Genomic DNA, 27,745 nt, shown 5'->3' with positions numbered 1-27,745 from the left:
TGTCTCCTTTTTGGACATAAACCTCTGGCATTTGTGGATCCTCCTGACAAAGGGGAGGAAGGAAATGGTTACTTGGGGTCATTCGGGGTTACTCGAGGTCATTTGAGTCCCTGATTGGGGTTACTTGAGGTCATTTGAGTCTCCGTTAATTGATCTGGGGTCAAATGAAGACACTGGGGTTACTTGAGGTCATTTGGGTCTCTGATCTAGGCTACTTGGGGTTACTTTAGGTCATTTGAGGCTGTGTTCAGGGTTACTTTAGGTCATTTGTGTCCCTGATCAGGGTTACTTGAGGTCATGGGGTCATTTGAGGTCATTTTTGTCCCTGGTTGGGGTTACTTGAGGTCACAGGGCTTACTTGAGGTCATTTGAGTCTCTGTTAATTGATCTGGGGTCAAATGAGGACACTGGGGTTACTTGAGGTCATTTGAGTCTCTGATTGGAGTTACTTTAGGTCATTTGTGTCCCTGATCGGGGTTACTTGAGGTCATTTGAGTCTCCGTTAATTGATCTGGGGTCAAATGAGGACACTGGGGTTACTTTAGGTCATTTGAGTCTCTGATCTAGGCTACTTGGGGTTACTTGAGGTCATTTGAGGCTGTGTTCAGGGTTACTTTAGGTCATTTCAGTCCCTGATCAGGGTTACTTGAGGTCATAGGGGTTACTTGAGGTCATTTGAGTCTCTGTTAATTGATCCAGAGGTCAAATGAGGACACTGGGGTTACTTGAGGTCATTTGAGTCTCTGATTGGAGTTACTTGGGGTTACTTTAGGTCATTTGAGTCCCTGATCAGGGTTACTTGAGGTCATAGGAGTTATTTGAGGTCATTTCAGTCCCTGATTGGGGTTACTTGAGGTCATTTGAGTATTTTTTAATTGATCCAGGGGTTACTTGAGGTCATTTGGGGTTACATGACCAGGAAGCCCCGTTAGCACGGATGCTGCCTTTGGACTCTGCTGTCCAGAACATCCAACCAGGACTGCAGGAACAGCAGCCAGGACAGCTGGACACGGATGGACCCACCACACTTGGGTCAAGGCCTCTAAAACCCTGGAGCTCTGGACTTTTCAGCTGGAAGGAAACATGGGAGCCCTCAGCTCTCAGTAGCCACAGATGATGTACAAGGAGCTCCAGTGATTGATGGGCTAGCATGAACTGGCATTGTCTACCTTGTTCTCTGTATTTCCTGTATTCTCTGCTTCTCTGTGTTTCCTTGGCACCCCCGGGGCAGGGACCAGCTGTGGAACAGTGGGGAGGGGCTGCTTCAGGTGTTGCAGGTTGTTAAAAAGGGTGAAGTTAATAACAACGTGGGTTTGTAAAGACAGCTTGAGAACTGAGAAGAGGAGGGATTGAGAGGAAAGATGTGTGCTGATGCCTTTACAAACAATTCCGTGGATGTTAAGGTCTTTGGAATGGTCTGTCTGTCCCCAGTGCCTTTGGGGAGCAGGTTGGTTGCAGAGCCCAGACAAGGGTCTGCACAAGCCTGAACTTCTGAACTTTGGGGGAAAATGCCAGTTTCAAGGGGGGATATGGGGTGGGTGGATTGGGAAGGCTGCACCTTCCCAGCACCTCAGCAGTGGGGAAGGAGGAGTGCAAGAGGAGTTTGGGATAAAAGGGAGGCTGTGCCCTCGGAAACCTCAGAGAGAAAAGCCCGTGGGCTGTGCCCCTGTGGCCTCTCCCTTTATTGGAATAAAGCTGAAGGACTCCTCTGTCTCCTTTTTGGACATAAACCTCTGGCGCTGGTGGATTTTCCTGACAGATGGGGCACTGCTTAAATGTGCCCCAGAGCATTTTAGGAAGAGGATGGAGATTACTTGGAATGGAAATTACCTGGACTTCTCCTATATTTGCTACCCTCTGGAAGGTGCCATGGCCCTTCATTCCCACCAGGAACTGAGACCCATGAGGAACAGGCAGAAACTCAGCAGCACATTCATTTGTGGGAGCCAGGAGACCACCCCAAAATGCCCTGAAACCTCTGGAATTATGGCAGGAAGGCAGAACTTCATCCATCACAAAGTTGGGTCTGAGCTCTCCTCCTGCCCTGCTCTGCCAAGCCCTGGGACAGCCGCTGCCAGCAGAGCAAGGAAAGCAGATGGAGTGAAAAAAGCCCTCCCTGAGGTGCTGTTTCCCAGCCCAGTTCCTCAGGTCTGGTGTCCAGGATTTGCACCAGAACGCTGAACTTCCCATTTTCCCTGCAGAGCCCAGCCAGGAACCCTGGCTCACAGATCACCAGGCAGCAGCCAGAGAGGCTCTAATTACTGGCAGCATCCTCCTTCCATCAGCTCTGTGGGACAGAGGCATCTCATATTTGTCACCCACTGCTGCTCTCATTTTCCTGTGGCATTTTGGTGCAGGGCTGTGGCTCTAAACAATTCCAGGGGGTTTATGGCGAAATGTCAGAGCTCTCTCTCCTTCTTACTGCCAACATTCCTGTTTTTCCACTGGAAGGGGACAGGAATGGAGGGAGCAATATTTCCAGCACAAACAGAGCACCAAATTCACCTGAGGATCACCAGGTGATCAGGAGTCAGGAGTGGTTTGAAGTGAGGATGAGGCAACAAGTCTGTTAAAAAAGCAACAAAATAAAATTAATTTTGTTCAAAAGGAGGGGCAGAAGTTCTGTGGAAGCTAAACAGGTGCAAAACAAACCCCACCTTTAACAGGGTGATTTGCTGTATGAGCCTAAAATATATCTAAATTATTTTAAATTATAAATACATTTTTCTGCATTAACATAAATGACACCTTACCCTAGAGGGCCCCTTGGAGGTCTGAGCAAGCCCACTTTTCTTACCCTATTGAGAACAGTAACAAATTTGTGCTCTCTGATTTCCAGAGCAGAAATGTGACCAAGGCCAAGGAATTCAGAGCCACAGTCCCAGAGCTGGAAACCAGCAGCCTCCTGGAGCTGACCCCCTTCCAGTACAAGACCCTTGCTCCCACAGGGCTGGGGTACCCCGCAGGGCAGACCCTTCTCCCTAATTTCAAAGCAATCCAGGCTTTGGCTGGTGGCTGCACCCCCACGGGAATGGCCTCCCAGAATGCCCAGTTCCTGCTCCATTCCCCAGCAGGAGGGAAGGACCCGCCTGCCTTTTGCCCTGGAAACCACAAGGAGAACACTGCAGGCTTTGCCTACTCTGTTCAGTGTTTCTGTTCTATCAAACCCCTCGTTCGTGCCGGCTTTTCCCACCCTGGAGTTCCCAGGAATGGGCTCTGGGCACCGAGGGGCTCAGCGGCTGCACCAGGAGGATGCTCGGCCGCATCCCTCGGTGTTGGATGATCCCACATCCAGCTCCACCGCCTGGAACCAGAACATTCCCCTCTGGAGCACCCAGCAAACTCCTCACTTGGCTGCCTTTCATCACAGCAAACATCCAGCGACAGCCCGGCCCCCAGAGCGGCTCAGCTCGGGAGCAGCCCGGGGCTGCGGGTAAAGCACAGCCGCTGTCAGAGCAGCTCGGAGCAGCAGCCTGGCGTGGTCATGGAGCCAAACGCCCGCCAAGAGCCCCCTGAGCCCTCTGCAGCAGCAAGAGGTGCTCCGGCCCCCACAGGCACAGCCAATAAATATATTTATCAGCAGAAAATGCTAACTGAGTCCATGAGCATGTTCCGGTTCATTTCTCTCACGGAGCATTTCTCCAGATAAATATATGGGGGTTGAAAGCTTTTCATCTTTGCAGCTTGTTAGGAATTTAGATTTTTTTTTTTTAGAAAAGAGAAAAACTACTGAAAAATAAAAATCCCAGGGTCTCTGCAGGGTTTAAGGCTGGCTCACTGTAGGAACACATCTCTGCTTTCCCTTGCTTTCAGCTTGGTGAAACATCTCCTGAATAAGTTTGTTCATTATTATTAGGTTTCAAAAGAATTTATGGAAAGGGGGTTGTGGAGCTGGCACAGAGCAGATCCCTCTGGCTGTGGCCCAACCTCCTTCCACCCCTGAAGGACAGTGGTGGCTCAACCCCATCTTTGGGGAAATGCATCAAGGTTTTATGTAAAAGGTGGCTAAAAGTGAACCTTTTAAAAATGCTGTGGTTTAATTTTTAACTCCCTTAAAGCAGTTTGTCCCCAGAGAGAATTGTCTAAACACCTTTGGCACCATCAATACTGTGCTCAGCCACGGAGAGCCAGCATCAGCCAGGCCTGGGAAGGGATGGATGCTCCCAGCTCCTCACACCCACCAGATTTTGTGTGCTCTGTGCTTTTTAAAACATGCACCCAAACAATCCATTTCTGCAGAAAAGCAGGCCTCCGTAATTATCTGTCCTCTGCAGTGCCAGGCAATGTATATTAAAATGTTTGAATAGAGAATTCTGCAGTAAGTCCAGTTTTGAATTATTTTTTACCTCCTGGAAAGCATAAAGAACTAGAAGTGAATAGAATAACCAGTAAAAGATAAAAATTCTCATCTTCTTTCCTTCAAATTGAAGTTCACCTCAGTTACACAAATGCAGCATTTTAGCAGCACCTTTTACACATCAAAGGGGTTTTATGCTCACACTAAAACCTTGATCAGTGGGATTTATTATTAACTAATTCCATTTGCAGGAATAAACCAGAGAATCTTTCTTGGTGTGGTTTTCTTTATAATGTATTTTCTGCTTGGGAGCCAGAGCAAGGGAGACCAGCAGCCACCAAGCCCTACAGATGATTTTAACAACCTCAGCTTTGACCAGACCATTTTCTTCCCTGCATCCCATCCTGAGAAACACAATTGATGAAATGATTAAACGTTCTACCAATTGTAGAATGATTTGGGTTGGAAGGGACCTGAAAGCCCATCCAGTGCCACCCCTGCCATGGGCAGGGACACCTCCCACTGTCCCAGGCTGCTCCAAGCTCCAATGTCCAGCCTGGCCTTGGGCACTGCCAGGGATCCAGGGGCAGCCACAGTCTGTGCTCTGCATCCCCCAGGTGGAGAATCAAATCTGTCTCACCTGCTTTACTCACAGAGATGCCACTGCCAGGTGGGGATGCCATGGGTGCTGCCACAGCCCTCCCATTCCTGCCCAGCACTGCAGCTCTGCTGTAATTACACATCTGAGAGAGGAAACCAGAGTTACACAGTTGTTTATAGCTTATACGGGGCTTTCTTTGAGTGGATGCTTTGATTTTGACATAATGGTATAAATATGTGAAAAAAACCCAAACAAAACCTGCATGAATCAGAATTCAACACGGGTAAGTCAGTGTAGCTCAGATGGGTGCAGTGGAATCTCCTGCACCTGCCAAGTCTGTTGGGAACCTTAAAATGACCACTAAATGAGCTGTTACCCACCTGTTCACCCACTTTCCCCAGCAGGCTGCCAAAAATCTCTGAGGGAATGAAGTGCTGAGGTTCTTCAGTCCCAAGTCCCCGTTTTGGACCCAATCAGGCTGCCCCAATACTGGATCACCAAAGAGGAACTTCTGATGAAGCACAAACCTTTAGATGCCACCTGGGGCAGATTTTACCTCCTGGGAATGTCTTGAGGCAGGATTTGCCCATGGAAAGGTTGAGCACCTGCAGAGGTCCTGCACAACACTCCTGGGGGGGGGGGGGGAGGGCTGGTGCTCATTCCCTCAGTCCTGAACAAATGTTTCCCTTGTCCTTGAGATCTTCCCATTAAATCCACCCCTGTCTCCTGTAGAAAGCAAGCCTGACCTTTCCCTCAGAATTAAGAGCCAATTTATTACATATTTTAAATTCATAATGAGATCAAAAGGGATAATGCTAGGATGACCCGGAGATCAGCCCAAGACACAAGAGATAATTGTTTCCTTAATTGCCACGCCTGAATTAAATTACTTTTGCAGTGTGTGTGCTCAGCTGAGAGGAACAATGGAGGTGTTGGAGGCCCTGGCCCTGAGTGCTGCCCTGGCAGCTCCTGCAGGGGCAGGGGGGCTCAGCTGGGGCTGGGGCTCAGCTCCTGACCCCCTGCTCATCTGCAGCTCCCAGCCAGCTCCACTTTCTGCTCCCAAGAGCTGCTCACCTGTGCCAGGGCCACCAAACCCAGCCAGGGACAGCTGCATTCCCTACTCCAGCCCTGGGAATTTTTATCCAGGCTTTGCTCAGGTGGGGAGAAACTCGGACACGCAGCCCATGAGAGGTGCTGAGAGAAGGGCCAGAGGCTGCCCCACCCCTGCCACGGACAGGGACCTTCCACCATCCCAGGCTGCTCCAAGCCCCAATGTCCAGCCTGGCCTTGGGCACTGCCAGGGATCCAGGGGCAGCCCCTGGCACTGCTCTGGGCACCCTGTGCCAGGGCCTGCCCACCCTCACTGTAAAAAGTTCACATCAAAGTTTAACACCCTTGCCCTTGTGAGCTGTGCCCGTGCTGAGGCCGCCAGGGAGGCTCTGCAGCCACTGCACCATCCCATGTGGGTGACAGGGACACCAACCAGCCCCTCCCTGGCACCGAGGGGCAGGAGAGCCTTTCTCCCACCAGCCCCACCTTTGCCACAGCCCCCAGCACAGGCTGCCATGAAGAGGTGCATAAAGACACCAATATGCTCCTTACACTGCTTTTTATGCATTATTTATCAGTGGTTAAGGACTTGAGTCTGGCACAAACAGCAGCAAATGAGGGTGGCATTAATTTTAAAGAGTCTGTTATAGCTATCAGGTGGTTACAGGGTTTATTATAAATAACTTATGGATTTGCTGAGTCCTCAAACCTTCACCAACAACTGATCACTGAATAAAAACATCCAAGTGAAGTGCAACTGCAGGTTATTAACCTGAATATGAAAACCTATTCAAACCTCCTAAGAAGGCCCAATTAAAGATAGAGAAGTCATAAGAGCTTGTGCTGTAGTTCCGGGATAGGTGAGTCAAAGAATTAAATATAACATTAAAATTAATAACATATCAAGAACCTCTTGCACTTGCCAGGTTCCAGCCCACACTGGCTGGCAGCCAAACTAAATCTAAGGAATTGCATCAATTCACACCTTTGAGAGGGGGCTTGGCCCCAGAGAGATGCAGAGAACTTGAGGGAGTGCTGGGGGGATGGAGGAGCTGTGAGGGAGGGCTCAGGTCAGGCAGAGCCACAGGTGGGAGCTGAGCTGCAGCTTCCAGGTGGGAAAAGGGGCAGGGGGGACATCCAGGGGGTGACATCCAGGGGAACCTGTTGTGTCAGTGGCCGTGGAGAGGAACACAAGCACAGGAACAAGGGAAAAGGACCGGTTCGTTTCCTTATACAACAGCAGCTGGGAAAGGAATAATTAGGGAAAAGAATGGGTTTTTACAGGGAATTCGACTATAAAGGCCTCACTGGAGTAGCACAGTGTCCCGCAGCCCCGTGGGCACACGGGCGGGTCCCTCTGCCCCTGCTGGGCTCACCCAGCACATCCTCCTTGGGCGGCAGCTGCAGCTCCCAGTGCCTTTGTGTCCTTGGCACTGCCACCCCAGAGGGACTCCAGGGACACAGAGCAGCCAGCTGGGAGCACGGGCTTAGGCGGAGGAGGAAGACCCGAGGCTGGCATCATTCAGCCACTTGTGGAACCCTAGCAGGATAATCCCTGTCCCCTGCAGGGAATGCAGGAGGTGCCCTGGCACCGCTCCATGTGCGCTCACAGCTGCCCCTCACTTCCCAAACACACTGAGCACACCCCAAACTGCAACCCCAAATCACCTCAGGCGTCCTTTTGCAACCCAGAATTGCATTTGTATCCATTCCCTCCAGCCAACAGGTTTCTTTTTACACCCACAGGGGTGGGAGCAGCCCCAGACCCGTTGTTACACCCACGGAAACCGCTCAGATGGGAAGGAGAAGATTGCATCTCACAGGCAGCTGGGTGAGTGTGCAGGAACAGGGAATAACAGACCTGGAAGCTGAGTACAAAGGGGGATTAATAGCAGGTAAATTAAAGGGTTTGTGGGAGGTTAATCGGGGGGAAAAAAGCACTCAGATAATTCCCATCAAAAAATCCTCAGAGCCTCTGGTTCGAAGTCCAGCTCCAGGAGAGGAAGGTGGAATCAGAGCAGAAAACAAGATTGGGGGTTGTAAAGAGAGCAGAAATCCCCTGTAAATCAGATAAAGATGCTGAGGTCCCCAGGAGATGCTCTGGTGGCATTCACTGAAATGATTGCTCTGGAAGAGGTCAGGGCAGAGCTCTCAAATAATCCACTAAACAGCAAAAACCACTCAGGGTTCCCTCCCAGGGCAGAATTCCTTCCCAGTATCCCACCTAACCCTGCCCTCTGGCAGGGGGAAGCTGTTCCCCTGTCCTGTCCCTCCAGCCCTGGTACACATTTGAGACTCCAGGAGCAGCTTTAGGCACTCACATCTGTGGTGACATCACCTCACTTTGGTCCATCAGCATCATCAAGAGGAAAAAAAATTATCTTTTTTCAACAGATTTGAGTATTTTTACCCCAGAAACTCCCTTGACCCCCTCCTGTCCCCAGGCATTCCCCTTGAACAAATCCTGTGACTCCACGGAGGAGCAGCTCCAGCCAAGCCCTGTGAGGCACAGGCTCCTTCATTGATCTCACTGCATTATAAATAATTTCCATAGAAACTGGAAATATTCCCTAAACCAACAGAGGCTGCCTTATTTCCAGCAATTATCTTAAGGTCTGATTTGCATTTTAAATGTCACCTGTATAAATTAAAACTGTTTACTGCTCCCACTGTCATTACCCTGAGTCATCTGGCAATAGCCAGCTACAGACTTCCTTTGTTTGCTCCAGAAAGCTCCACACAAGAACATCCCCTGGAACACTCACCGGGGCTGCCTCCTCCGACCCAGGTGCCTGGCTCTGTCTCCACCATTCCCTTTTTCCCTGAACTCACTCGCTGTGGCAATGAAACTCTTCCAGAGCATCACCTGGGGTCCATTTTGGCTGCTGCTGCAGATTGCACAGCTGTTCTCTCCTGAAGGGATCCCGGCAAGCAACAGCATCCCTTATTTTCCAGCTCTGGTTTGCATTCTCCTGTATTCATTGTTTAAAACTTTGAGTCATTTTTAGGTTATAAATGACTTTTTTTTCCCTTATACTGAACAAGGAAAAACCGAACATCTCCACATTTGAGAAGTCTGAAAACCACTTCAGTAAGTCAGGTAACCAACAGGCTCTGCTCCTAATGGGCCACTGGCAGACTGGGTGGCTCCCAGTCGCCCTCTCCTGATCCACAGAGCACACAGGTGGGTCCAGCCCTGAATTCCAGTCCTTGTCCTTGCCAGTGAGGATCTGGACCCTGGATCACAAACACCAGGTCTGGCTGATGGACAGCACCACTTCTCATTTCACTGAGCTGGAAAACACTTCCAAGAGCATCGAGTCCAGCCTTTGTCTGACCACCACCTTTCCAAACCATTCTCACCACCTCCTCCCCACCATTTCAACCACTGAAGCCAGTAAAAGGCTCTGAAATCTGCCGTGCTCAGAGTAATATTCCCAAATTTTAGGTGGGGAAAACCAGAGTCCAGCCAAGTCTACCTGTATCAGATGGATGGCAACAAGCAGCAGTGGCGAGGGGCAGTTTTACAACATCTCACCCAAAAAGGCTTTATAAAAAGTCCCTCAAAGCCAAGAGAATCTGGAAGGGCAGGTCCTGACCACCTGCAAAGACCTTCTGATAATTACTTGTTAATCACAGTCTCCTGGTTCTCATTATTTCATTGTAAAAACTTCCAACAATTTTCTTCAATTATTATCCCGATTTTTTCCATCCTTCAGACAAATTCTGGCAGCTGAACCCGACTACACTTGGGATTAGAAGCTGAAGAGGAGCTGCTAAAATCACAATTCCTGCCTGGAAATTAAAAACTGAGAGATGAAAGACACTTCCCTTAAATATTCCCCAACCAAACCTTCAATTAAAAACAACAAAAAAAAAGGCAGAAACGTTGAAAATCCAGGAGAACTCCCCACGAGGTCTGAGCCTCAGCATGGGAGACAAAACATTCCCATTCTTTTCTCTCAAAACCAGCAGCTCCATTTGCCATCTCTCTTCCCAGGTGCAGCACACGTGGATACCAGAGCCCCTCAAGGTGATGTCCTTCAGCATAATTGTCCAGGAAAATTATTATTCTGAGGAAGTTTATGGAATTATTACTGTGTCCAACTTTCCAGCTCAGCTTAGAGATCAATTTGGGTGAACTAATTCCATCTCCCTAATGATTGAACGCTTCATATTAATATAACCCTGAGCAGGCAAGTTCAAGCAGCCTGGCTGGCTTTCATTCCCTGGAATAATTAGATCTTGAGAATCACTTTGTGCCTCCTTGGCTTTCTCTAAATTCGTTGTTTCTTAGAAAAAGCTTTCCTGCACCCCCTGTTGCCATCTGTCCTAATGGGCAAAGCATGGGGTTGACTCTGCCTTGGAAAACCATGGATTTACAGGCTAAATCAGCTGGAAAAGCTGGAGAAGCCAGGCAGGGGAACAACTGGAGCGAATCACTGAGGATACAGCCAGAAATCATGGAATTCCAGCTCCTTCCACGCTACAACCAGAAATGTTTTGACACAGAGGGTGAAACACAAACAGAGAACCTCTGGGTTCTTCCAGCATTAAAAACCTCCAAGCTGCCCCTGCAGGAGAATTCCCTGAGCTTTCCTCACAGCGAATGCCAGTGGAATCCCTGGGCAGGAGGAAGGCAAGGCAATGGCAGGAAACAAAGCAGGAGCCTGGTTTATGGTTTTATCCCACCCCTCCTGGAACACAGGAGGCAGCACAGCTCCATCCACTGCTCACAACCTGTTGGGACCAAAATAGTGGTGGAGCAGAGAATGCAGAGGAGGGAGGGGATGGATGCATCCAAACGGAGCAAACTCCCCAGAAGGGCGTTCTCCTCCAGCACTTTGGGATCGAGGCAGGCTGTGTCCCACCGGGGCCTGCAGCTGCCCCAGGCTTCCCAGCCCGGGGGTGCAACCAGTTCTTCATCTGCAGAGAAGATTTTTTAATGTGGAAACGGGTGTGGGGTGTACGAGACCGGAGCTTTTTAATAACAATAACAACACAAAATGCCTGGAACAAATGGCTTTTGCTGCTGCTGCATTTATTGAGCAGGCAGAGCTGTCCCCAATTAGATAATAGGGGATTTCTTGGCTCGCACCAAGCAATTCAGAAGAAAGAGCCTCGTTATTGATGGGACAAACCACGCAAAGCAGAGTTTAATAAAGCAGAGAAGTATCAAAGAGAGAAAGGTTTTAATTCTTAATAAGTAGATCCATGGGTTTCATTAACCAGCGTTCAAAGGGGCTTTTTAAGGGTTGCTTTTATTACCTAATTAATTAAAGCCTGACCAATAAGATAGATTAATCCAATGCAATTGCATCTTGTATTAATAGCAATACTAATTAATCACCGAGCTGAAGCATTCCTCTGCACTGAGGAGAAATCATTCCAGGGTAAAGCTGGAGAGAAAGCTGGAATAGAAAGGGGAAGGATGGGCTGAGCGTGGTTTTGTCCCCCAAAATGTGATTTTTGATGATCATAGCCAGTCCAGCTGACAGAGTGCAGGAATAAAATGAAAATAATGAGTTAAAAATTTTTAATGGCATTTCTGATGTTTTCAATGTACCTTCTAGACCCCCTTGATGGACCCATCATTGCTCTGCCCCTGTGTTCCATCTGCACTTTCCCAGGATGAGGAGGCCGTGGATAAAACAGGACTGGGACACAGGGGATTATCCCCAAATCTCTGTGACCTCCATTCACACCCCAACGGCCTGAATTCCAGGGAATCTCAGATCTGACATCAGACCTCCTTTCCTTCTCCTTATCACACATTCCCAGCCAGGAAAAAAAAGAAAGGGAAAAAAAGAAGGAAAAAGGGAAAGGAAATGAGGAAAGAAGGGAAGAAAAGGAGAGAAGAAGGGAGGAAAAAGCAGGAAAACAATGCAAAGGGAAAAAGAAGGAAAATAAAGCAAAGGAAAAAAGAAAAAAAAAAAGGAAAAAAAAAAACCAAACAGCTCCAACTCTGTTGAATCTGATTTTTCTGCCACCAAATTATGGATCATTATCCTTCCTACCCTCCACCAGCTCCCCCAGGTCCTGGCTCTGCCGTGGTGTATCCGTGCACTCAGCTGCAGGGAGGGAAGCAAAAGGAAAGGAGAGGGAATCATTTGCACATAAATATTAAAAAAAGAGAATCTGTAGCTCCCACACAATTTGTTTTCTCATTAAGCAGCGTCTGCGAGCACGGGGATATTTGATCTATTAAAAATGCTTATTTAAATACTCCTTCTAGAGTTAATTTTTCCTCCTGAAGGCTACTGTAAAAAATCCCTCTCCTCTGAAACAGAGGAGGGGGAAAAGCAGTGTTTTTTCATGAGTTTTGTATTCCATGTGAAGTTAACAAAACACAGCTCTGTGACAGAACCACACTGCTGTCACACCACGAGGATGATGATTCATGGAGCTCTCCAAGAGCTATTCATGTTAGCAATGACTTAGCCCAAATGAACATTATAAATAATTAACAGTATGCAGATTGCCATTATTGGAAAGCCTCTGGGCCTTACCCAGCGAGTAATTTCAATTATTCAAAAGTATTAATAAACTGATTTTTTTTTTTCCATTTAATTTGTCTGGGGGTTTTTTTGTGTTTTTAGAGCACCTGCCTCCAGTGTGGAAAAGCCAAGGGAGCTCTCCCTATGATCTCCAAAAGCCAAGGGAATTCTCCCCACAACCTCCCAATTCCAGGGAGTGCTCCCCACAATCTCTGCTCTCCCCAGGGCAGGGGGGCACTGGGGCACTCCCAGTCCCACCAGTTGCTCCCCATGGAGACGGGTGCTCCTTCCTGGACCCACTAAATCCACCCCTGATCACCAAGGCTGGACTGGGGCTGCTCCCAGCTCTCCCAGTTCTCCCAGTCCCCAGGGCAGTTCCCACCTGTGGCTTGTGCAGGAGGTCAGAGCATCCTCACCAGCTGAGGACTGCGCCATACCGGTGCCTTTCCCCCCTTATCAGCATCACCTAAACGGAAAATAACTTCCCTGGGTTGCTGTTTGAAGAACCAGTCCTGCTGCCTCCCCCTGGAAACTGGGAGTGACCAGCTCTGGCCACTGGAATGCTCCGCCGGGGCTGGAGCAGCTCCCCGGAGCTGTTCTTGCACAGCCGAGCAGAACGTAAGGCAACGGAAATCCCAGATCTTTGGGGGGGGAAAAGGTGCTTTTCAGTAAAATGGTTCCAAACCAATGGCCTCTCATCAGCGTGGGGACAAACGAGGCTGAAGGGGCACAAAGCAGCTCCCAGGGAACGTTTGCTGAGGTCTTTTAGGCGAATGAACCCCTCAAGAGGTGATCAGTGGCACAAAATCCCTCCCTGAAAGCAGTTCCACGGCCGGATAAAGGTAAACATCGCTAGGAGTGAGAAGTGCCATTCCCCCTTTCCCACTCGGTGACCCTTGGCAGCTCCCCGGGCAGGGATAATCCCGCATTTTCCCCAGGAAGCTCGAAAGCTGCTTTTGCCAGCGCTCCGCCCTGGGGACACCGAGGTTTCTGCGCTGCTGTGGCACAGCCAAACCTCAACCGCGGCACAAGGGAGGGCTCTGCTGGAAGCAAACCGGAGCTACAGCAGCACAGACCTCTGCTCTGCTCCAAAACCCAGTCAGTCCGATGCATTTTACCCCCAAACAGCGAGGTTTTGTGCGCATTTTTGGATTTTAAATCTTGTATCACAGACGATCTTACTACACTCCGATCTCTCAGGACAGCAACAATGGCAGAGTGGCTTTTTTGAGGTAATTTGTTAAATGTGGGCTGGAAAAGCTGCAGTCAAAGCACTCAGTCCCACTTCAGACCAACCCTCTGGAAGCAGATAAGGCAGCAAGACAAGATAAGGAATGACAGTAAACAGCAGCTCAGGGCAGTGACTCCACTGGTAAATGTGCAACCACTGTGAAAACATCAGAGCTGGGGTACTTGCCCCAAAATCAGGATTTCAGCCCCTTTACACTCACTTTGGAACTGACACTTGGAAGTCTGAATGCAACAAAAGTAACAAAAGGCAAAGATCTCATTATCCAAAAACCCAGAGGAACTTTAAAACCACTGCAAAATTGCCATCACTGATGTTCAACAGGCATTTCCTTGGAACGTGGAGTTTGATCAGGAGACACAGCAAACGTCCTGTCAGCTCCAGCAGTCTCTGAACCAGGACTACAAACCAGGAAACAACACAAGAGATAATGCCAATCAGAGAGAAAACAAATCCAGGAGGAAAAGGCAGCAAAAGAGAACCCATAAATCAAAGTGATGGTCAGACAGCACATTTCCACATTCCTGTTCTCAAACCCAGCATGAGCTGTTTCCCAGGGTGGTTATCCACAGGCTGCAGAGAGCCCAGCAAGGCTCTTGGTGCAGAATTCCCACCTGAACCAGGTGCTTCACGGACTGATTGGACAAAGGATTGGGAATCACAGCAGGGAGGTCAGGACCTGCTCACGAGGCTGGGTGCTGCCACACTTCGTTTATCCCACATCACTCCCTGCTCTCAGCTGCCCCCAAATCCTCATGGACAGAAAGAGGAGCGGGGGAGAAGAAAGAGCCCTGTTGTTTTGGGGTGGGGTGGGTTTAGTCCCCTGCAGGAAGGAGCCATCCCAGCTCAAACCAGGTGAAATCCCAGTGTACAGAAGGTGCAGGGAGATCCCCTGCAAGCCTTGCAAGAACCACCCTACAAGACAAACACACATCAGAGTAGTCAAACACGCTACTTTTTAATGTGGATCTGCAAAATGCAAGCCAAGTGTTGAAAATTCAGGACATTTCATGCAAGCACATTTGGTCCTCTTCCAAGTTTCCTTCCTCAGTTAAATACTTCCTGGATAAATAACAATTGAGCATACATGGCACTTTTAGTTAGGAAAACTTGATATTGCACATGATACCAAGAAATACAAGAGTCTATTTCAGCAAGTGATTCCAGCACTGTTATCAGTTCCATTTTGATGCCATTGACTTGTACAAAAGCTCTCATTTTAGTGCATAACAGGAGCCCTGTCCTTACAGAGTAAAAATGTACTAAAAGCAGTTTTAGAGCAAAGAGGAAGAAAAGTTGGCTCCTAAAGGAACACAAGAGTCTTTTACCACCAGCTTCCTTGAGGATAAAGAGCATTTCTATGGAAAGATGACTGTCACATCACCTGGCAACAGAAATTCCAAAGCAATTCCCAAGGGAAGCTGACCATGTTTGGCTGGAAGCTGCAATTCCTGGCTGGGCTGCTCCCATTCTCAGCCACCTTTCACTATTCCTGGCAAAAACAAGGAAACAAGGATGGCAGAATTGTTCTGCAACTTTCTCACAGTCGTGGAATTCTCTCTGGAAAACTTTGGAATGGATTCTGTGCATGATCCTGGGCTGGGACCCTCCCCTGGGTTCAGGAGTTCAGAAGGCACAAACACATAGTGGTGAGCGTGACACATTCAGGGAGCTAAACTGGGAGTCAGGGACAAACCAGGAGCAGAAGAAGCCACCACCACACTTTGGGTGTGTCTGTCCTGGTGTCCTGTCCTTCCTGTGTCCTGTCCATCCCAGCACTGCCACTCTGAGTTTACACAGCCAGGGTGGGATGCTGCACTGGGCTCCCACCCCACCACTTCTCATTCCAGAGCTGGATGAGACGTGCTGGCCCAGGAGCAGCATTTCAGAGCCCAGATCCCTGTGCTTCCTGGGTGAGCAGAGGTCCCCCCTGCCTTTGTCCATCCTCTTGCCCTTCCTCACCCTGTACTGGCTGGGAAGCACAGCCTGAACCTCTCCCAACACCTCTCTGCATCACACCACCCTGAATTCCTGTTTTCCTTTAAACAGGTGACTCAGACACTCCAATAATACATTAACAAAGCCAATTCTACAGGAGCTGGAATCCCCAGCTGCTTCAAACACCAAGGCAACCCATTCTACTGCAATAATTTGGGAAATTTTAACCTATTTCCCTCTCCCCCCCTCCAACCCTTCAGCCCTTCAAACACACACACTAAGACCATGAAGACTTGATGATTTTTTTTTTTTTTGCCTGAACATAAGATTCAACTATCATGGAACAGAAGATCCTATAACAAAGTCCCTGAGATGCATCTGTACATTAAAAGATTTCAACAATAACCTCTCCAGCACAAACTTCGTATTTATTAGAAATGTTTTGAGTTGCAACACGTGGTTTATGAAAACCAATGTTGTTTTAAGAAGGTGAAAATACAGCAGATCAAGTTGCCCTGGTATTTAAGCCTCAATTTAAAAGTCATTAACCCAAAAATAACATTTTACTATTTCAACTGTAGTCAAAAGTTAGAAGTACATAAGCAACGGGGAACCACTGGAAAAAAAACCCCAACTTGTTATATTTAAGAATGTTGTTTTGGCCTCAGTTTGTTGTCATCCCTCAAGCCCTTAACTGCTTTCTTCCCAAAATTTCATAGACAGATATTCTTCCAGGATCTTAAAAGAAAAAAAAGGGAAATCATCTCTTTTTAAGTGACTTTGGGCTCCACTGTATTTTGCAACCAGCTCATCTAAAATACTTTTCCATCTTCCCAAGGAAGCTCAGTTTTCCCTGCTAGTGAAGAGAACTTAAGGCACTAACACAAATCCTGTCAGGAATGTGGAACAGTTTGTTCTTCATGTACTGTGACACCAGTTCTTAGCAGCATCTCTCCTGAAAAGGCACTAAAACATGGCAAACAAGGAAACTTTGGGAACTTCTGCCTGAGTGGCTCTGCAATTCCCCCTTCCCTCCCCCCATTCCCTTCCAAAAAGGCACCTGGATTGGTTTGATCACTGGTTTCTGCAGCTACAGGCTCTCACAACCCTGCCTGTTCTATCAGCTGTGTGCGTGAGGGATATCAGACTCTACCAACAGCTTTTACACCACCAGGAGTTATCTTTCCAAGAGTAGATAGAGCAGTTTTGTTTCAGCAAACCCAGTGGGTTCCTACCTGAGTAGACCTTAAGGTTGTGTATTGCTAGTCAGAAAAATTCAATAATTCAACTTGGTGTAAAAAATTGCACTTTCCCCCTCCTTCCCCAAGCCAAGATCACTTCAAATTAAACACCAGACCCTTCTCTAGAGGGACATTTGTAACACAGCCACAAAGAGGTAGCTAAGTGGCACAGGCCAATTTGCCTTCTTTTTCTTTTAAAACATATTCAGCCTTCATTTGCAACAACATTTTTCATAGGAAGTCCTGAAACAAGAGCTGTGTGTTCGGGTGGCACAGGAGGTTACCCCAGCTCGGAGCACTGAGCTCCATCTCCTTTGTGTCCACGGCTGACCACAGGCCCAGGGGACACCTGGGGCACTCAGCCTGTGCAGGGAGCAGCTGAAGGGGGAGGAATGTCTGCAGAGGAATCCCAGGCTCCTCCAAAGTTTCCCTGGAGAGTCCCTCAGATCAGTCCCACCATCCTGTCGATCTGTCTCATGTAGTTGCTCTTCAGGGGCAGCAGGTACCTCCTCTCATCAGGGACTCTGTTACACTGTTAAGAAAATTTAAATATTTTTAAAATCTCAAATCCAAACCCAGGCAATCCCATCCCTCTGCAATCCTTTCAGATCCTCCCAGTACAGAAAATTGTATCAAATAACACTTTTTATCCCAAGTTTCCCTCATTCTTTGCAGACTTCCCCACAAATCCCATAAATGAGCAGCAAGTGTTTCCTCGGTGCAAGCTGCAGCTTCCAAACATACAGCACAGCTTGTTGTGCAACTGAGATTTCCTTCACTATGACAACTGTGAATGTTTAAAATAATGCTCTTTTTCTGGAGTTTTGGGGGGAGGAGGGAAGGAACCACACCAGAACCTACCAGCAGAGGTTTAAAAACATTGTTCTGTAACTGCTCTAGTGGAAGGTGTCCCTGCCCATGGGGGTGGAATGAGATGACCTTCAAAGTCCTTTCAATTCAAACCATTCTGTGATGCCCTGATTAAAACCAGATCTGTTTTGGTTGGTGATGGGCACTGGAGCTCACAGCTCGGGGCTCAGTTGAGGCCTTGCTAAGAAAGGTCCCCTTTACACCCCCAAAACCACCCTGAGGAAGACAAAGCTTGGTTTAAATGACCCTCTGCTTCTCCCTCTCCTCCTGACAGCAGCACTGCAGAGTTTTAAGGGCAAAGGGGAAGGGAAAAATAACTGGAAATAAATTAACAAAGAACAAAAAAATTGCTGCAAAATACTTCAAAGGGGACAGGTTTCACTCTCACCACAATCCCTCACATGATCCCATTTTTGCTGCTGCTGCAAGTGCTTTTCACGGGAGCTTCTCAGATATTTAACATGCCTAAAGGAAATTGTCTACAGTACCACTTCCAAATGGCTCTTTTTGTCCTGCCTGCCCCTCCTCCATCCCCAAGGCAGGAGCAGCCTGTGCATTCCTTACATTGGAGCTGAAGTTGGCTGCCTTCAGCTCCGTGGGTTTGGTTTTCTCGGCGCTGTCCTCCTCTCCAGGGAGGATGTCTTCCCACAGCGAGTTCCGGAAACGCTCATCCACAGACACGATGTGGCCCTCAGTAGTAAACATGAACTTATTCCCAGATTTATGCACTGGATTCTCTTCATCAAACAACTAAACGAGAGATGGGAGAGACAGTCATTGTTGGTGTGCAGCACCCTTCATGTCCCAGTAATGAGGAGTTGCAAACAGGTATTCACGCATTGAAGGAGCACACAAAAACACCTTTTAGTGCTAAATAATGCTGGAGCAAATGGAAATAAATCGTCTTAATGCAAGGGATTGATCTGAGCAGTTAAAAGAGGAGAGCAGAAGGAAAACTTTGCACACAACTTGAAGTGCCCTTATTTTCTAAGCTGCTCTGTGAGGCACTTCTAGGCTGGCATCCACTCAGTCATAGATTTATTTGGTTTTCTGCACTAAGGGAGATTGAGAACAGGAGCTTAGGTAATGTCAGCCCAAATGCTTTCTCCTGGGAGTGCCAAAGCCCGGTGGGGAGAAAGCAGAGGCTGCTCCAGGCAGGAGGGCTACAAGCAGCAGTTAGCTCAGAGCTGAGCAGCAGCTTCCTCCAGTCCTGTCCCCTCTCCTTTCCAGCTCTCCAGGTTCAGGAACCACAGCTGGGCAGCTGCCCAACCTCAGAGACGGGGGTGAGGTCAAAGCAGAGGAGCACAGCCTGAATCACTCCCATACACAAGTCCTAGAGCCCAGCAGGTTGTAATTAATGACGTCCCACCCCCAGCCCAACCCAGTTTAATTAATAATTAATAATCAATAGCCTCCCACCTCCTCACTCTAGCATGTTTGTGCACAGTATCTTGGCAATGAGGAACACACACGTACCAGGTACAAGTATTTACAGGTTTCACTGAGAAAAAAGCTCTCCATTCGATCCTCCTTCGTCTTCTCCACCACGTGGTGCAACGTGGCATAGCCACACCTGCAACATGGAACATTGGTTTGGCTTTAATTCCCAGCTGTCCTGCTCCCAAACTGCTCCCCAGATATTCCTTTACTCCAGACCATTCCAACTGCCAGGGGTGAAGTTCAAAGGGAACAACTGTGTTGTGCAAGCACTCATTGCTTATTAGTTCTGGGGTCCTGAGGGGTCTGTGATCACCTGAACCCCACTCAACTGCAATGCTTGACCTGGCCAATCATTACACATTGGTTACAAAATGAGTCAGTTAATAATAAGGAATAAAAATTCACTGTCTTCGCTCTGAGTCTTGCAAGAGGTTCAACTACTCAGTATTAAAGTCAGGATTCACTGCTGCTGTCTTGAACTGGAAGCTGATATGCAACAGCTTCTGGCTTAGGGGGCATCCCTCAGTTCAGCTCAACACCACGAGGTGAGAAATAGTCTTGCAGGATCCCTAGGAAAAATCCCAACTACTATTTTCAGCAGCTTTTAGCAGCTGATAATCAACAATGCATTTTCAAAGGCAGTTACAAAATTCTGAAGGTACGAAGTTGCCACTGGACTGTAATTTCATTTTCAGATGGGAAAGAAAGTGCTCAGTAAGTAAATCACCACTTGTGGCTTTCAAGGAGGGTTGGGTTTTCTGGTTTACCTACATGTGGCAGACTGGATTCTATATAATATTTGTATAATAAAATGTAGGTATATAGCACTGAGAGAAGAAAAAAACATTGAAGACTGACTTTGCTTTTGTATATTTTTCCAAACTCTGCAGAATATCCATTCCCACATGAAGGTAAAATGGGTTCTTTGTGGCCTAAATAAGGAAGACAGACAAGAGTTAGAGTCAGCAATTTTGAAATCTTGTAAAAATAACACAACAAAGGCCTATTGGTACCAGAGTCTTGTGTATCACACAGCAAATTTATCTTTATAGGAGCATGACTTGGATTAGCCTGTGCAAGCTTCTCACATTTGCTTTAGTGCAATCCTAAACCTGCAGTAAATCCAAACTCTCTGATACCTTCCTTGTAGGCAGACAGTTATTTTAGTTTATTGTATCTGTGCCTGGACAGTGTTGCAAGGAAAGCTGTTATATTTACTACAACAATTTTGGTTAAGCAGTCACAAGTCTCTGCCTTGCAAAAATCTGCCAGCACCTTTTAGAAAAGGTTGTTGAGTGTTGTTTTTGCCTGCCTTAGAAAAAAGGCTTTTTTTGAAGCAATCAGCAGAGCAACAACATTGCACAACACCGCAGTGCCTGCCCAGAGACCTCCACATGCCAACAGGCAGCTCCAGGGCTGCCAAACTTCAGCTGGCCAGAGGTCAGGGGGGGGAAAAGTGACTTTCTGAACAAAACCATTTTGGCCAAGCCACGGTTTGTAACTCAGAGAAGTGAAATACCTGATAAAGAAGATATGTGGACTCCACCAGCTCCGGCCTCAGTGGATAGAAGGGAACGTCTGGGGCCTGCAGCTGCCAGTTGTACCTCTCTGGGAGAGCTCCATAGCGTTTCCATATGGCATAATAGAAGGCATGGAGACAAATGGCATCTTCCACATCTCCTATCAGCACCTGGGCACAACAGCAGCCAGAGACACACACTTAATGCTGCCAGCCAGCAAAGATGAGAACGTGGCATCTAACACAACTCTCCCCTCATAAAACACACACAAAATAACCCCCCAAAAAAGTACTAATGTATTCATTCTTTGCAGCAAAAGCTTTAGCAGAGCTCAGCCTCACAGCACAGAATACAAATCTGAGGTTAAAAGAGGGATGCTGAGAGTCTCTCAGATCCAGCAGGGAGCAGGCCAGGCCTCCCCACATTGTCGAGTTAATGCAGAGCTGAACTGAACTCTTATCAGAGCCACCAGATGCAAACCCACAGGTGGGAGCTCAGCTCAGAACTGCTCAGCCTCATTCCCAGCCCAGGATTAGGATGAGCCTTTCTACTTGGCCTTTAGCAGCAGGAAAGCTTACCTGCAGTCCAGGGAAAAAGGCTTGCAGAGAGTCGATCCAGGTGTTCATCAGCTGGCCCGTGTACATGTTCACGTTCACGTACAGGGGAGGGTCACCTTCTCCTTCATTGCAGGCCTCTCGACTGCCAGGGAACAAGAGCAACATGGAAATGCCTCTGCTTGAGGAGAGCACAGTGCACTGCCACCAGCAAAGGCAAGGAGCCACTGCTTTGCTGTGCTGGGCTCATTTTGAAAGGAACCAAAACATCGGTCATGCTCTCAGAGAAGTTAATTCATAAAGGGATGTATCCTATCTTAGAGCTCTGCCAGCAGAATCTCTACCAAAAAGTCATGCTAGGCAAGATCAGGCCTTCAGAAGAACAAAGCAGCCAATTTAATACATTTCCTTTGCAGTGCCAGACTTTTCTCAGCCTTAACATTTATAAATGGGACAGGAACCAGCTTGGTTTCTCTGCACCCGATCGGTTGCTGAGGAGTGAGGAGACTACCATGAAAATGAGATTTTGCTTCTTCAAGTAAAGAGAACACAGATTTTCTGGGGCATGACACAAAGCACTATAAACAGTGTTTCATCTTGCTGGAGGATTCACTGCTCCAGGAATTGATGCTGACACAAATCACATACCCTCTCCTCAAGTGGTTCTGAATGTTCTGATAGGCAGCGTTGAACATCTCCAGGTCTTCCTTTTCCCCAAAGAGGATGTAAGACTTCAGCAGGTACTCATAGAACGAATCTGACCCTGCTCCCAGTCCGCTCTGCTTTCCAACCCAGTGACCAGTCTGGATGTTCACAACATTTCCTTTCAGAACAAACAAAAAGTTTAGTCTGAGGTTGCTGAGTACATCAGAGAAAACCAATCCAGTCAAGACTTGGGGGAATATTACACATTCAGAAATTGCCAAGGAGGAAGGATCAAAGATTAACATCAGATAAAGTGTTACAGTGGTGGATTCATCTGAGGAACACCCACACACATGCAGTTATTTTAATTACTTTTAGTCATCTGCCAATCTGAATTACATTAATGCGGACACAAATCAGGGCCTTCAGTTCCATCTCCCAGTTTTGTGAAAAATTCTATTTGAGATGTGTGTGCCCTAAGGAGTCATTCAGAGACTCCATTTTTCTTACAAAACCCCACAGTGCCATTTGTTCAACACAGCCCCTGGGCACACAAGGAGAAAGTGACTGAACAGCTACAGACGGAGCAGAAGGACAAAGTTTAGGACACATGAAGGAACTGCAGGCTGCTGGCACAGCCTGAGGCAGGCTGAACACGGAGCCAGTGGACACAGCAGCACCCAGACATTACCCAGCAGTCCAGTGTTATTGCTCCTGAGACTCCACAGGGCCTTCACAGCTCTCCTGGCCACCCATTCGAACGTGGAGTCACCAAGCAGCCTGCTGAGGATCCCAAACTCCACCAGCAAGGATCCAGCTCCTGCTGTGCAGGTTTCATTGTGGCTGTCTGGAGGAACCCCCTTCTTCAGGTTCACCTGTGAACAGCGACAGTGCCAACAGGGACAGGCAGGCTGGCCCTCAGCCAGCTGTGCTCACAGCTGCACCCTCACACTTAGGAACAAGCCTCTTTGGTGGTTTTTGCACAATATGCAGCATGGAATGTCACAGAGAGAGAAAACCAGCCCATTGCTGCTTGGAAAGCTTTCCTGTAGAATTCCTGAAATTCTTCTTCCAGCTTTATAGCATCATGCTTAAAGTGGGCAATCCTGTTTTTTCTCTTGTACTTGCTAATCCTTGCAAGCTCCACTCCACTTTTTCATGCTTTCCCCTAAACATTCAGGCTTCTCCTTCTTTGCTGCCCCTCAGTTCGTGCTCTTGAAACCAAAAGCTTCCTTAGTGGATGCTCCTCCACTTCCCCAGAGAACACAGAGCTGAAGGGAAGTTACACCACCCTCAGCTGCTTTACCAGACCCTGAACAGAAGTGAAAATTCATGTTTCTACAGCCTGACAGGTCTGGAGGAAAAGCAGTGCTGCTGTCTCCAGAAATTAAGAGCAGCCAGGCAAGAGCTAATTACAGTTTTGCAGTTTAGGGTTGTTCCAGCAGAAGTGACAGCCTTCTCCTTGCCAACTGCATCTGCTTAAAACAAGAGGCTGCAGCATCCAAGAATCCCAAAGTATTGAGTACCCACTGAGCAGCACTCAGGAAAATTATAAATTCCAAGCCCAGTATGATAAATATTTCAGAAGAGTTTTATTCCAATACAATTGTTTTAGTAGCAAGTCACCAATAAAGTCACTTTCCTCAGCTATTTGCCTTTACAGTGTTTCTTGTTAATGCCAGTACTGTTTGCTGCTGTGTGACACGGGGCAGGGAATGCTCCAGCCAAACAGCACAGAACCAAATGACTCCTGACCTACAGGGAACAATAAACACAGTGAAAAATCAGCCCAGGGAAAACATTTACTAGACAGAAGGAGCAACTTGTATTGCCCATGTCACCAAAACTTAGGGCAGTTTCCCCTGTGTCATTTTAGAATAACTTAGAGCAGGCTCAATACCCCAAGTGCACATAGAAGGGCACAAAATTTAAGTTGTAAGACAGGTGAAAAACTGCTTTGAGTCTATTTCCCCCCAGGGCTGCTGTGTCCACTCACCCGAGGGTAGGGAATGCCAGTTTTGGTGTTCTCAAAGGCTGGGAGCAGCCTCACTGCCAGGTCATGAGCCAAATGCAACAGCTCATTGTCATAATCCTTGATGGTCATGTCACCAAAGGGCTGCTTGGTGTCTGTGATTATGATGTGGGCAGACAGCAGGCTTCCCAAAACCCTGTGGGAAAAGGAAAATTCAGGTTTTCAGTCTGTTCTGAACCTCATTCGTCACCTAAACACCTTACTGGTGTCATGTCTGTCAGAATTATTACTTTGTGCTCCTTACAGGCACTACAGAAAATGACCCATGGTGGGTTTTCCCCCACCAGTAGTGAAAACATGTAGAAGTCATGCTGTTGTCAGCCACAGTGTACCAAAACCTGGTTCTGCAAAATTTACCTAACCCAGGAGTTCTTGTAACAAGGCTATTTAGGAGGGAACAGCTCCTTGGCCCTGCAAATGGCAGGAAGGGTGTTACATAAACTTAGTACTCAGCAAAAAGAATGCCTAGCCAAGTGAAGCAGGAATAAACACTGTTTGAGACACTCAGAAAATGAAACCTTTTAAAATCAGACAGCATCTAAACCCATTTCCAAGACAGATGGGTCTGTTTTGCATCTGAAACGAAAGTGAAAGTGAGCAGGAGTCCACGAAAGAAAAACAGACCCAGGAAAAGCTGTCCCAGGGTTGTTTGTTGTGCACAGATCTGAGTCTCTGCTGCAAGAGCAACAACAAAAAAGCAGAGTCTGCAAGCACAGAGACAATCACTGACTCACTGCTCCAGGGCACACAGCACTGATTAAAATAGTTTCCAATATGAAAGGACGGAATATTTTCATAGAAGATTAAGAAACAGCTTACTTGAGGAACAATTATGGCCTAAAGCCTGCCAAAGACCTCATAATCAATGATTTGACTTTGCATTACATACACCAGGTCTTTAACCGTGTTACTGCTTTAAAGACAGAAACTCAGCACCACATACCTGATTGTTGCCTCAAAAACTTGGACTGTTGAGTCTTTGTCAAAAGAAACTGTGTCAATCACCAACTTCACTGCCTTCTGGAATTCAGAGGAGTTTCCCATCACCTTTTACAGAAAAACAAAGCTCTTTTGTACAATTGCTGCTTGGGGAAGAGGGCTGGAGAAGAGAATGGCAAGTTCACATCTTAGACCAGCAGTCAGATTTAGCACACTGAGTGTTCAAACTGTCTGAACTATTGATCCAAGAGTTAAGTTTAGCTTGATGCATAACATAACTTGCACAACAATGAAGTCTGATTTGATGTTTATGTGACCAAAGGCAAGTCCACCCTTTCAGGTTCCTGACCCAACACTGCACATCCAAGGGTTCCCTTGTGCCTGCTTCCTACAGGTCTAACCTAGGAAGTGATTTCCACTGCATCCAGAGACAGATGTAAATTCAGCCTGAGCTTTAAGGGAGCAGCAATGTGGAATGAAAACACACGTTCCTGCTTGCCTGAGTTCATGAAAACACTTGGTTTACAGGGACCATACCTAGATTTTTAACCAAAGCACCAGGTGCCAGCTCTCCCCATTACCAGACCCAGTGGGGAAGCACCACATGTTTCATTGGAGCAATGAGGAGCAGAACAGGCTTCCCCCATGCAGCAGCTTCTCAAACACAAGAGACTTGAGCAACTAGAAGCTTTATATTTGAGAAAAGACCTTATGCACTGCCCCACTGGTGGTGGAGGACAGAAAGGCACCATTATCAGCCACATAGCTGATCACAGATCCCAAACTTCTCTTTCAGTAAAATCCAGCACTTCCCCCACTTCTGCTTTCAGTTCTGCTCCGAGCTGCCCTGCTCAAGCAGCTCCTCTCCACTACTGCAGTCCCAGGGTAGAATGGGAAGGGTTTGATATCCCAAAGTGCACAAAGCACCTCCTGCACCAGAGGAGATACACATCCCCCATGGCTCCAGCACACCAGTGAGCGCCGACACTCCAGAAGGCACAAACCTGCCCTGGCTGCACAGGTGAGAATAATGAAACCTACTGGGGTCACTGAATATGGCCAGGGAGGGGGCTCTTCCTCATGACCCCATACCCTGATACTACTAACACAAAACTGAGCTGCTCCTCACATTATCTTCCAGTTTTATCAGAAATGCAGGGGACAAGCAGCTTTATAGGTTTTCCCCTCCTTCCTTTCACCACTCTTCACACAGATCTGTGTGTCAGTCAAGCCGTCTCTGCCAAGTGAAACAACCAGAGCTCTTCCAGTTATTGTGTACACAAGGAGCCCTCCTCCTGATGGACCTCTCAGCAGTCCCAGTTCGAATCCACCCATCCTGAGCACCAGAACAACGGCATATCCCAAAAGATAATCTCGTCTGAACCTTGGGGAGGAGCTTCAAAATTTCCTGTCTCCTCTGGAAATCCCTGCTGACACATCTCCAGCTACTCTCATTCTCTTACCCCCGTATGACACTGCTGGTTTGTGATCCAGCTGTTACCTTGTGATCCAGCTATTTGCCACCACACACCCAGCCACGCCTTGGGGAGCACCCCCAGCCAGGGCAGTCCCTGGGGTGACCAGGGCAGGTCCCAGGGTGACCAGGGCAGTGTCCTCACCCCAAGGACTCACCGCCAGCGTGTCCAGCGCGTCGATCAGCGTCAGGGAGTAGTTCCCCAGCACATCATTGATGTTCAGGTTGGAGCTGGAAGAGCAGAATCACAGAACCGTTAGGGTTGGAAGGGATCTGTGCAGATCATCCAGTCCAACCCCCTGCCCAGGCAGGGTCACCTGGAGCAGGTGACACAGGGATGTGTCCAGGTGGGTTTGGAATGTCTCCAGGAGGGAAGGCTCCATGACTCCTTGGGCAGCTGTTCCACGGCTCTGCCCCACCATGGAAAAAAGTTCATTCCAGTACCTGAAGGGAGACTACAAGAAATATGGAGGGGACTGGAGTGACAGGACAAGAGGAAATGGCTTCAAACTCAAGGGGAGTAGGTTGACATTGGATATTAGCAGGAAATTGTTCCCTGGGAGGGTGGGCAGGCCCTGGCACAGGGTGCCCAGAGCAGCTGGGGCTGCCCCTGGATCCCTGGAAATGTCCAAGGCCAGGCTGGACATTGGGCCTTGGAGCAGCCTGGGACGGTGGGAGGTGTCCCTGCCATGGCAGGGGTGGCACTAGGTGGGCTTTAAGGTCCCTTCCAACCCAAACCATCCCGTGATTCATACAGAGGTGGAACTTCTTGTATTTTAGCTTATGGCCATTACCAACTGCCCTGTCGCAGGGCAGCACTGGGAGGAGGCTGGGCCCAGCCCGGCCGCCTGGGGGACAGACACACGGAGCGGTGCCACCCCGCGCCCCGCGCCCACCCCGGCATCCCACGGACGTGCCCACGGCCCCGATCCCCCGGCCGCACTCACGGGTCGCGGCGGTCGGGCCCGCGGCCGCGACAGTGCAGAGGGTCGAGCTCGTCGCGGGGAAAGGCGTGCTCCATGTAGCTGTCGTAGCCGAACACGAACATGCCCCGGGCCGCGTCCCGCAGCCGCGCCCGCAGCTGCGGCGGGAAGGCGCCGCTGTAGCGCCGCTCGTACTCATCGCCGCCCCGCCGCCGCGCCCCACAGCCGGGCCTCGCGGCCCGCAGAGCCCACGGGCGGGCCGGGCAGCGCGGGCGGCCGCGGGCCGGGGCAGGGCAGGCGCGGGTGCAGGCAGAGCCCGCGGGCCAGCGCGGGCAGCAGCGTCAGCAGCGCCTGCAGCCCGAGCCGCAGCAGCAGCAGCCCCAGCACCACCGACCGCCATCGCATGGCCGCCCGCGCATAGCGCAGCGGCGCCGCCCGCGCCCTGCCGCGGCCCCTTTAAGAGTGGACAGGAACC

General features: G+C 48.6%; 1 protein-coding gene across 1 annotated transcript; it reads right to left on the bottom strand.

The window, feature by feature from the left end:
- Positions 1–14,631: 14,631 nt before the first annotated feature.
- Positions 14,632–27,696, bottom strand: EDEM1 (ER degradation enhancing alpha-mannosidase like protein 1). The gene is given in 13 exon segments (XM_039559251.1): positions 14,632–17,405; positions 18,308–18,493; positions 19,220–19,316; positions 20,042–20,115; positions 20,703–20,873; positions 21,282–21,402; positions 21,906–22,080; positions 22,594–22,777; positions 23,899–24,070; positions 24,878–24,981; positions 26,506–26,578; positions 27,295–27,476; positions 27,478–27,696. Coding segments are annotated over 13 exon segments (1,827 nt in total). The 5' UTR covers positions 27,676–27,696; the 3' UTR covers positions 14,632–17,315.
- Between the last annotated feature and the right edge of the window lie 49 nt (positions 27,697–27,745).

The sequence above is a fragment of the Corvus cornix genome, chromosome 12 (assembly GCF_000738735.6).
Source record: "Corvus cornix cornix isolate S_Up_H32 chromosome 12, ASM73873v5, whole genome shotgun sequence".
In the NCBI taxonomy this organism is placed as follows: domain Eukaryota; kingdom Metazoa; phylum Chordata; class Aves; order Passeriformes; family Corvidae; genus Corvus; species Corvus cornix.
This window is presented reverse-complemented; position numbering and strand designations above follow the sequence as displayed.